Here is an 11,096-nt window from a genome sequence, read left to right as displayed (position 1 = left end):
CTTTAATTAACCTTTAATGAGTTTTTATTTTGACTATCTTAATCTGCTCTTTAAATTAATTTTAACAAATTAGCATTTAACTCATATATCTCAAATTAATCTTCCATTAATTAGTGAATTAAGACAATTATCACTTAATTAATTATATTTAATTCCTTCCCTTATGTCAAGTTCTCGATCTTAGTGCATATGAGACTTTGTAGATTCCTAGAACTAGTGGCAATGATAACGGGGGCGATCAAATGTTTTGATCTAGCAAAACATTAAAACTATCCATTATCCTGGAAGTGGAGGTATACACAAAAGTCTATCATGACATAATTACTATGCAATATGATCCTCAACATGTCTATCCTTAACTCATCCAAGTGGCACGCTTGGTATAATATTTTTTTAATAATTTATATATTTAATTTTTACGATCCGATTAATTTTAGAGGTGATTGATTCGGTCTCACAAAAGTTTTTCATTGACCATCATGGACGGAGTCAAGGTGGGGATGATGATGACAATCACCTCTTTCAATTTTTTAAAGTAAGAGATATAGGTGAGGGGTGAATGAGGGAAGAATGAGAGACAATGACCCTATCATCCCTTCTCAACATAAATACACATCTTTCCCCCCTCTCCAAATATAAAATTTCTAACTTTGTTCCGCTTAATCATCAAAATAAATCAAGAAGCAGAAATGAATCTTAACGAATTTAATTCGAATTAGTTGTGTCATATTATCTCTATCCCTTTATCACTAGTGATAAGTCCTTTATTGATTAGACCACCCTCTAGTACCTTTAGATTAGCGGCATACCGTCCCCGGGGCAATGGTGCAACGGTAGGACATCCGGATTGTAACTTAGGGACCCGGGGAACGGTTTGATCCCTAGCTATGACGTATTTGCAGGAATTTTCCTCCAAATGGGGGCACGCAATCAAAGGATGTTGGACATCTGGATTGGCCGCCGTATGCACTTCCCGGATTTACCCTGGTGGTTGATGGAAAACTTTCATGGGACCGGGCCGACCACCCCCAGAGATGTGGCTACTGGGATTATCATTTTTTTAGATTAGCGGCATACCCACCTATGTGATATGTAGTAATTCTCAAGTTTAAGGATCGTTTTCATTCGTTTGCATGAAATCTCATAATCTAGGTAAATTAGCAAAATTGTGAGCCATATCCAGTGGATTGCTCTCTAACAAATCACTCAAGTCCTAGTCTAGATATCATCATGTTTACAAACATGAGATCACTTGATGTTATTCGGTAATAAAAATTAATCACCTAGACTCGACCATGGACTAAGTTCAAACCGAACTTGGCTCGAACCCCTATTTAGGTCAATATGACATTTACCCGTTGACCTAGTTAGATACGTTGGAATCATAACCAGTTTAGGCCGTAAGGTGGACGATCCCTTCTCTCGACGGATTTGTATTTTATACCTCTTTAAAAAAGACCAGCTATAATCTTCTCCTTCTCGGTGGAGGAACCTCTCCACAGATTGTCTCAAATGATACAAAGATAAGCTCAAGACAAGGATAATACAGTGAATCAAGATCGGACAACAGAGACAACAAGAAACTGCTTGCTGCTCAGCCTGTTCCTCCAAACACAGGACGTTGCTTGAGCAGAGCCAACAAGAACAGCTAGCAGCACAAGCCTGTTCCTCCAAACACAGGACGTTGCTCTAGACAGAGCCAACAAGAACCGCTTGCTGCTCAGCCTGTTCCTCCAAACACAGGACGTTGCTCTAGACAGAACCAACAAGAACAGCTAGCAGCACAAGCCTGTTCCTCCAAACACAGGACGTTGCTCTTGTTTCCTCTTCTTCGATTCACAATCAGGCTCTCGTAAGATTGGCAATGGCGCTTCTGAGCTCTCAAGGATGATCAATGAATAGTCGTGGAAGCTAGACGATTGAGGATTTGCGAAGGCAAGTCACAAAATTAACCCAGTGTCTAGTGACGAAGGGTTTTGAAGATCGAATGAGCTATGACCGTGTTTCTGATTCCGTATCTACCTTTGACAATCCTTACTACCACCCCGATAAGGTCGCGGATCGTCGTGATCGAGAAGAACGCTATGTAGACTTCGGTTTTCAAATTGATTTACCTGAGTTTTCAGGAACTTTTCAAGCAGAAGAATTCGTTCATTGGCTCAACGAAATAGAAAGTATTTTTTATTACAATGAGGTGCCTGATCGGATGAAAGTAAAGTTGGTTGTCATCCAACTCAAGGGCCGAGCATTTGCTTGGTGGAAACAACTACGACGCTCACGAGAGAAACAAGGCAAGACCAAAATTACCGACTTGGAGAAAATGAAGAAGAAGATGAAGAGTTATTTTCTTCCTTTCGACTATACTCAGACGGTGTTTCAACGATATCAGACGTTGAGGCAGGATGCAAAATCAGTCAATGATCCCCACTACGGAGTTTTACCAGTTGATTGAAGGATTTGGGATCAACCACCCCACCACCTATAACTTCAAAAGAACACCGGCTCTGCAACACTTCTATGTCCCCCTTCCTCCTACGACGATGAGGACAACCATGAAGATGAGGACCTCGATAACATCGAGTACGATCAGTCCTACTCTCTTGATCGTCCGATCACAAGAGGCGATGAAGATGATAACAAGATCAAAATATTTGGTGATCTAGTTTATGACGATGCTGACGAAGAAGAGATAGACCTGGACGAAGCATTGATCGAAGACCAGAAGCTCACTTTGACCGATGACAATCAGCAGCATGGCTCATCTATCGATGAAGTTCGAATCTCTATTGCCTCACCTTGCATTGATTCGGCAGCCCAATTCATTCAACATGAAGAAAATAAGACCGAGTTAATTGGAGATCCAATATATGACGAGGTACTTTATGATGATGAATTTGTCAATGAAGATGGTGACTATATGTTGTAGGTTTTAAACACTGAGAATTCCCTCAATGGAGGCATCGTTGCCGGAAAAGAGCTTCTATATTCAAGTTTTGTTCAAAATGATGATAAAGTTGATGAAGTTGTCAATAAAGTTGGTGTGGATCTTCAAATTCAAGAAGAAGTACAACAAACTGAAGATGCTGATATGAATGAGCGTCAAGATTTTGACATCGATGATATCGACGAAAATTTTAAGTTTGATCTTATGGCTTTCCATCCTAGAAAGCTATCTCTGGAGAGAGATGACTTTAATGTCTTTGACCCTATCACAATCTACATGACTCAGACATTGAACTAGTGCCAAAGATGAACAAAGATAAGACAGAGGAAAAACGTACAGAGATTGCAATGATGAAAGATAAGCATCACATCTTGAAGTATGGCAAAAAAGATCTTGACTTGAAGAAGCAAGCAGTTTATGGTGATGATTGTAAGATTCTAGATAACAGATTATCTGAGGATACAGTTTATGTTCGATCAGAAGTACAACAACCGCCTAAAGATTTGACTGAGTTAATATTAGAGGATCTTCCTCTTATTCCACCACTTACGCGACGACTTTTGATTCATCAGCACTTAAAGAATTTTTATTTTGAAGACGACGCTATTATGAACTCGAGGATGAGTTCTTTTCAACTAGGGCCGTCTGATGCAGGAGCATCTGGAAACATGATTAGTTTATGTCTTCTGATACAATTATATTTCCTTTTGAGCTGTGATGAGAAGAAATCGAGGCTATCAATCTCTCTTTTGAGCTTTGAAGAAGGACGATTGAGGCTACCAACAAGGAAGATGATCAACCCGTGACCTCCTGATGTTATATTCATTAGCGGATCGACGAGAATTTCTAAAGCCCAGTAACTAATTAATTTTATTGATTTGGTGCAAGACAATCTTCTTCTTAGGCGATCACCTGACACTACTCTAAACTCGAGGACAAGTTTCTTTCAACCTGGGGCGACTAATGCAGGAGCATCTAAAGATTTTTATTATTAGTTTTGATAATTTTTATTTTTGAAGTTTTTGATATTTAAAGTAGTTTTGAAAAGCTCTATTTTTTTATTTTATAAATTTTTAAATCCGTTTAGGATTTTTAAGATTGAGTCTGTTAAGAAATTTTCCTTTTTATAAGGAATCTTTTTTTAGAGTTTGTTAAGAAATTTTCCTTTTTACGAGGAATCTTTCTTAGAGTTTGGGTCTATATAAATATGTTATGAGTTGATGTTTAGGGAAAGAAGTTTTGGTTTAATAATATTTTCGGCAATGCCGTTTATTTCCCTATCTCTTGTTATTCTTCCGAATTAACAGGTTTTAGAAGATTATTTCCGGTGTTCGAAGTCGAACCCACGGATTCAATATTACCTCCCGGATAATCGCTATTCCACTCGGCATCAGAAGGAGCATCGGAGTAGAACACAGAGCTACCACAAAAGGAGCAACTCAAGAACACGCTCTTGCCAAAATCCCCCCTCCAACCATTTGGGCCTTTGATGGGCCCAAACGAGATTCAACATGTTGAACAAATAAAACTCAGCAACATGTTGAATCTCGTTTGAGCCCATCTACGGCCCAAATGGTTGGAGGGGGGATTTTGGCAAGAGTGTGTTCTTGAGTTGCTCCTTTTGTGGTAGCTCTGTGTTCTACTCCGATGCTCCTTCTAATGCCGAGTGGAATAGCGATTATCCAACGGTAGGGTCATTGGTAGATTCTTTACCGTATTAGGATTTGATTCTCGATTTGAGCATACATATCCTTTTTGTGATAGAAAAAATTATAAAAAGCAACACAAAGTATGATTATCACGTAAAGTATAGCGCTCTGTAGCGATGGATCCTGATAATTAATGATAAATTTTTGTGAGACTAAATCAATCATCAAAAATAATCGATTCAAAAAATTAAAAACTTAGATTATATTAAAAAAAATTATGCAAGATTGATCCTACAATCTTCCATAACACATATAGCCTAAATTTTGTAGCAGTGTATTAAACGTTGCTGCTGCTCATATTTGGTTTAAACGTTGTTGCTCAATTTTCTTTTCTATGCATTTCAATTGAGATATAGGGAAATCTATTTCTAGACATCCTTAATTCATGTTATATACACCTGCACACAGCCTTCAAAACTTTGCCATATTTAAGTCTTCCAAATAAATTATTACTAACCATAAACATTTCAATAAAAAGATAAAATCAGTCACCCCAATGACCCCACACGGTCGATCTCCACGACCATATAAAAAGTAAGAAAGTAAATCAAGAAATTGCAATTGTTGTTAACCACAAACACAAACATATAGACAAAGTGTAAAAAGATGAATTTATAGCCAAATCAAACATTAAAACAAAAATAGATAGTCAAGCTGCAAAAAAAAAAAAAAACACTAACAATACAAATGAACTAGGACAAATGTAAATTGAAGATAAGATAAAGCATTTCAAGAGCATCAAACCACAAACACCAGGAAGAAGAAAGAAATAGAAACTATAGTTGCCTAACTACTTTGCCTTGGCTGGGCCATTGGCCACTTCAGCAGCCACTTTGGGCGGATTGAGCTCATCCCAAGCCTCAATCCATGTGGCCATGCCATCTGCAAGCTTGTCGAAGTAGGGATCGATCTTCCCCAGCTTCTCCCTCACTTGCTTCGACAGCTCAATGTAACATTTTTGCACAGTCGTGGAGTCCTTGGAAATAACAGCAGACTGGAAGAAGGGGATGATCTCTTCTTGCCAGAAGATTCCCTTGTACTCCTTTTTCAGGTTCACAAAAGGGTTGCTGGCCTTGCTGTGCCAGATGTAAGGTAATCCTGTTTTAACTCCCAATCCCAGGTGATCACAGATTACCTGTTCAAAACAAAACAAAAAAAAAAGTTTAAAAAATTAGGTTCTGATTACTAGAGCTTCTAGCACTAATTAGAATCACTTGGAGACTCGTCCGACCTTGACACACCACCCAGCCCACATATCGTCGTATCGTCCAATAGGTTGGCCATCTCCCATAAGTCCAAAGTACATAGCAGGCCCTATAAGTTCACGGTTGAAGGCCAAGTTCATTCCGCACATAGGAAACAAAGTTCCCTTGGGAATTGTTAGAACTGCATCAACATACCTAACGAGGAAAGCAAGTGCTGAGCATACTTGATTAAAGTTCTTCATGCACAATGAAGAATGAGCAACTAGATCTAACAACATCACTGTGGATGGTACCTTTGGTTCCTCTCAAGGGGCTTCACAAGTTGGGTGGGGGCATCATAGTCAGGGATATTGAGCCAGAGGCCATGAGAAACAGCAGTTGGAGCACCTTCTCGAAGGCTGAAAGGATATCCACGGACGAAGTCTGCACCTTCACGATAAGGATCATACAAGGTGTTGAAGAAGTGGGGAGTAGAAGGTGTGAGAAGATTCTCAATGTGCTGCTTAAGCGCATTGATATCCTTGCCAGATGGATCTTTAGCAACCTGTTTGAGAAAAATGGAAAACAATGATTTTTTAGTTGTTGTTTGGTCCGCCAGAGCTTGGAAATAACCTAGAACAACATGTTTGTGATATTAAAGAACACATGATTAAAGTTTGATCACCAACCTCGAGCCATAAATTCGCATAGCTCAATGGCAAAGTTGTTACGCTAAAACATCTTGAAAAGTCAGATCATGAACATAAATGAGCTAGTAAAGTCAGATCTAGAACAATGATAAGTTGATCCGTTCTATATATCATGACCTGAATAGATATAATAGGAAGATCAGCATGTATAACATATAAACGCCTAGAGAATATGTTCCTTATTACGATCCATACAATGTGTTCTACTTAAGTTTTAGAATTTGTGCAGATCGACTGTAATGCATCGATGTAAAAGATATCAAATTGCAATATAGTCGAATTTAAGATCATACAAAAACAACTATACTTCTGTTCCTCTCTATCCAAACGCAACTACGAGAACATCATGTAAGAGATCGGGAAACAAGAATTTGTAATCAAAGCCAACGATAAGAAACCGATATGAAAAATGGTCAGATCCCAGTTTTACTAACTCTAAACCTTAGATCTGAAGAAGGAAACTCACGAAGCAGTCATCATCGATGGTGTAGATATACTTCTTCTTGGAGACCATGTATCCGAAGCAGCGGCACGCGGAGTCCTTGAAGGAGATGCAATTGGCCTTAGGGCCCAGGATGCGGTTGATGTCGTTGCGGTTGTAGAGCTCGTAGTCGAAGCCCTCGGGTACCTTGATCGTCTTGTTAGGGTCTCCGTCCTGCACGATGATGAGGTGGTAGGGCTGGAAGAAGGGCCGCCACATTTCGAGGAAGTCCAGGTTCCGGATCGTCGGGATCACGATGTCGAGTTCGTCCTTCAGCAATGGCGTGCTGGGCACCGCCGCCGCCCCCGACCCCGCCGAAGAGTTCGCCATTCCTCCTCTGCCGCAGTCCGCTTGACACCGAAACAAGGAAGACCTCTGGCGAAAGGATGAGAAAGCAAATCACCCACATATAACAGAGAGTAGCACGTGCGGTCACGTGGCAGAGCGTCGGTGGTGAGATCCGAAGCCCGTTTGCCTGACGATTCGCACCACTGAGCTCCTCTAGGGAAGATGAATGCAAGGGAAAAAAAGAAGGGTATTTCAATAAGGAGAAACTAAATTGGAGATTAGTCATTAAAGTCTCATTATTTTTTAGTTTTCATTTTCTTTTATGTTACACGACCAGATTAGATATAAAAGTATTCAATATTAAAGATAGAAACCATAAAATTATACTAATACTAGGTAAGTAAACATTTAGAAGTGAAACTACAAGTGTTTAAATTATTAGGGTGTGTTTTGATAATTTAAAAATTCGACCACCAGAGGTATTTTTTGGAAAAATGGACAAACTTAGGTAGAAATAATTTTTTCATCATTATTTTTCTTATAGTAAAAAATTTTAATTTATTACTATTTTTGGTTCGAATCCACGAGTTTATGACCGTTATGATTTTATTTTTAAGTTTTATTTAAAAATTTTCATATTAATATAAATATCTCTATTTTATAAAGTTAATTTTTTTAATGTATTTCTAATATGAGATTTTTATGACACAATCACATGCTAAAGAGGACCTGGCAGTTGCATCCCATAAAGCCATTATTGCAATTTAATTACACCATTATTTTGGTTAGATGTCTTAATTAAGTGACGCCTCGATTTTTGTGTTTCTGAATTTTTATTGTTTATTTATTTATGGAATTCTACGAAGAAGTGGGACCGAGTTGGCGTACTGACGCACGGTGTATGCTCGTGGTGGTTGGCGAGTTAGTACAAGTGAGTTGAAGGTGCACATCAAGGTGCCAAGTTGGTTGGTGAGAAGCCAGCTGAGCTTGTTTGTTAAAATAATGAAAGATTCGGTTAAATTGAAATAATTAAAAATAGCAAAATAAATTAAAATTTTTAACGGATTTCACTTTTTTTTTACTATAGAACTGTTTAGGAGACGAATGATGATATAAGAAAAAGAAGTCCCCACTAATTAGCTTGATAAAAGTATTTGCTATTATGAATATAAATCAAAAATAATTTAATCACCACTATGCTCAATTTGTTATCATTTAATAAATAAAATAGATACATGTGATAAATTTTAAAGTGTCATATTTTTTAATCCAGATATTTAAATCTAGATCCAAATTAATCTTGAAGTGGACGATCTTCTTCTTTTAATTCGTTCACTCTTTTGACATAAATTTGAAAGTACCCATAACTTTTGACATGATAATTGATACAATGGAATCATTGAGCTGCCACGTGAATTACAAGGCGCGTGACCACCATAGGCAACAAGCTACAGAGGCAACATCACCAATCTCTACAAATAGAAAAGATAGAGCATTAGCCTGTAACACCAAATACATCAAAGGCACAACTCTGGAATAAGCCACACACATGCAGTCTCATGCACATTCACAACTCACAAACACTGTACAACACAACCCTAGCACATATGGCACACAAAAGGAACTAATCTGGCACATCATCAAGCTGACTCTATTGATACATCACAGGAAACTGTCTCTGATATTGCACGACTACAAATTGGCATGATTGGCACATCAACTGACCCATTTTTGGCATAACAACAGGATGGCCTTCTTGGCACACTACCTGACCTATCTACTAAATAGCAACCTCTCTACAAAGTGCATCAGGTGCAAGGATTTTAGCAATATCTCCCCCAAGTAGCCAAGTCCATCAATCAGCCATAGAACTACCTAGGCCACAACACCTCCAACCCTGTGGACAACTCCATTCAGATTTGGGAACTGAGGCTCCATCAACAAGTGATACCTTGCCAAACACTGATACAAAATCTGCTGAAGACCTACTCTCAAAGCTTGCTTATGATAACACCTCCACCAACTACACCTCAGGGACAAATTCTAGCTCAGAAAGTGACACTCAACTTGGGGAACTCAGAGTTTCAGCCACATCCCAACTAAGTAGGAGGGAATTGCAAAGTTTTTGCCATGCACAGGGAGCCACACCAACATGCACATATGCAAGGCATGCTGAAGAGGGCAACTCCAATAAAATTTAGACTCTAGCAAGGGCCTGAAGGAGGGATCAAGCACTTACAAGGCAAGCCCCTACTCACTGTTCAGAAACTGCCCTCACACTACACAATGGTTTTGCAGCAATCTCAAAGTTTGAAGAAGGAGAAATTGTGGCTGAGGCTAACCAGATTTAGCATGGCAAGGCTACTGTCAACACATAGGAGTTCAGACCCGATCTAGAGCATATAGGCAAGGCACACTGAAGAATTCTGAGGCAACTGAGGTAGCAACTATGCTTAAGGCCATTGTCATAGAACCTAAGGGCTCGGTATAACAGGGATCAGAGTGGAAGGGACTACAACTATGCCACCTCAAAGAGCATCACAGCTCAACCCCCTCCCAAATAGGTTAGCACAGCTAGTCCAAGGGACCAACAGTATATTAATTAACAAATCAGGCAAGCCAAGGAGATAGTGAAGAGATACTTCTCCAGGAAACTAAGGAAAGCTTAGGGCCCTTAGCAACACAAGCTAGGGCAAAAGCAGACAAAGGGCAATTGTCATTCAAAGAAGAAGGGTGATACTGACCATGACACCCAACTTGAGGGAAGTAGCAAACTAGTCATAGTGGACATCGCAGTAGCAAAATGGCACATTGGAGTCCAAATGTCAGGAGGTGGATTGGATGCTGGTGATCAGGAGATGACCATAAGAAGCATATAGAGGAGGGAAGACATGCCAAACCACCAGAGGGATGAATTGGTACAAGCCAACAAAGGGCAACACGAACGATAAAGTAAAACTAGTGTTAGGTGGGCTTTGCCTCCTAAACAATTATGAAGATTGGTGTATATAACATTAGAGGCCTAAATAGAGGCCTCAAACAGAAGGAGGTCACGAATCTCCTCCTACGGGATCGATTAAGTGCAGTATGCATTCTAGAAGCAAAGTTGACAATCCTTTACTATCACAAACTGAGGGGACAACCAGATTCAGACACTAGAACAGTGAACAACAAGTTGGCGCCTTCGACTGAAAAAGAATGCTACTTTTATGGGATAGTCGGGATATCATGCTAGAGATCCAAGAGTGGGAAGAATAGTACATTCACATGATCATCCGCCATAAGATTACAGGAACCTTTTATGCAGTGACCTTTGTGTACGGGCAACTAACACTCACTAGTTGGTAAAATCTTTGGGAAGACCTACAGCAGATTGTAGGGAGCATGGATTTGCCCTGGCTACTCATTGGGAATTTCAACTCCCCTCTTTCACCAGATGACAAGGGAGGTGGTCTAGATGTGAGTTCACATGCTACAGAAGATTTTCAAGAGTTTGCTTTCAAAGCCAGGGTAGAAGATCTGCACTCCACAAGTTGCCAATTCACATGGACAAATGGTCATGTGATATGCAAACTGGATCGGACAAGGGTTAATGCCCTCTGGTTAGAGCAGGACAGGAGCAACTATGCAGAGTTTCGACCTCCAGGAGTTTTCTCAGATCATGCCTCTTGTATAGTCTCCATTTTGGAATCTAGTAGAAGGAAAGCTAAACCATTCAAGTTTTTCAACAAGTGGACCACTCACCTAGATTTCACCCAGATTGTGCAGAGTCAGTGGTAG

The 11,096-nt window shown here is 39.6% G+C and overlaps 2 protein-coding genes across 2 annotated transcripts; one reads left to right on the top strand and one right to left on the bottom strand.

The window, feature by feature from the left end:
* Positions 1-5,241: 5,241 nt before the first annotated feature.
* LOC141813189 (UDP-arabinopyranose mutase 3-like) lies at positions 5,242-7,402 on the bottom strand. The gene is made up of 4 exons (XM_074701104.1): positions 7,014-7,402; positions 6,152-6,402; positions 5,885-6,053; positions 5,242-5,788 (listed from the first exon to the last, which is right to left on the bottom strand). The coding sequence occupies exons 1-4, from the start codon at positions 7,356-7,358 to the stop codon at positions 5,444-5,446; spliced, it is 1,110 nt and encodes a 369-aa protein (XP_074557205.1). The 5' UTR covers positions 7,359-7,402; the 3' UTR covers positions 5,242-5,443.
* A 3,298-nt stretch (positions 7,403-10,700) lies between these two features.
* On the top strand, positions 10,701-11,096 carry LOC141812990 (uncharacterized). The gene has a single exon (XM_074700914.1). The coding sequence runs from the start codon at positions 10,701-10,703 to the stop codon at positions 11,094-11,096; it is 396 nt and encodes a 131-aa protein (XP_074557015.1).

The sequence above is a fragment of the Curcuma longa genome, chromosome 20 (assembly GCF_044706935.1).
Source record: "Curcuma longa cultivar G26 ecotype Majalengka, Jawa Barat chromosome 20, ITB_CL_G26_1.1, whole genome shotgun sequence".
NCBI classification, from domain to species: Eukaryota; Viridiplantae; Streptophyta; class Magnoliopsida; order Zingiberales; family Zingiberaceae; genus Curcuma; species Curcuma longa.
This window is presented reverse-complemented; position numbering and strand designations above follow the sequence as displayed.

Coding starts and splice junctions, on each gene's coding strand:
- LOC141813189 (XM_074701104.1), bottom strand. CDS start 7,358: ATGGCGAACTCTTCGGCGGGGTCGGGGGCGGCGGCGGTGCCCAGCACG. Junction 6,054..6,151: donor CCCCTTGAGAGGAACCAAAG/GTACCATCCACA, acceptor TTTCCTCGTTAG/GTATGTTGATGCAGTTCTAA. Junction 5,789..5,884: donor GGGCTGGGTGGTGTGTCAAG/GTCGGACGAGTC, acceptor TGTTTTGAACAG/GTAATCTGTGATCACCTGGG.
- LOC141812990 (XM_074700914.1), top strand. CDS start 10,701: ATGGATTTGCCCTGGCTACTCATTGGGAATTTCAACTCCCCTCTTTCA.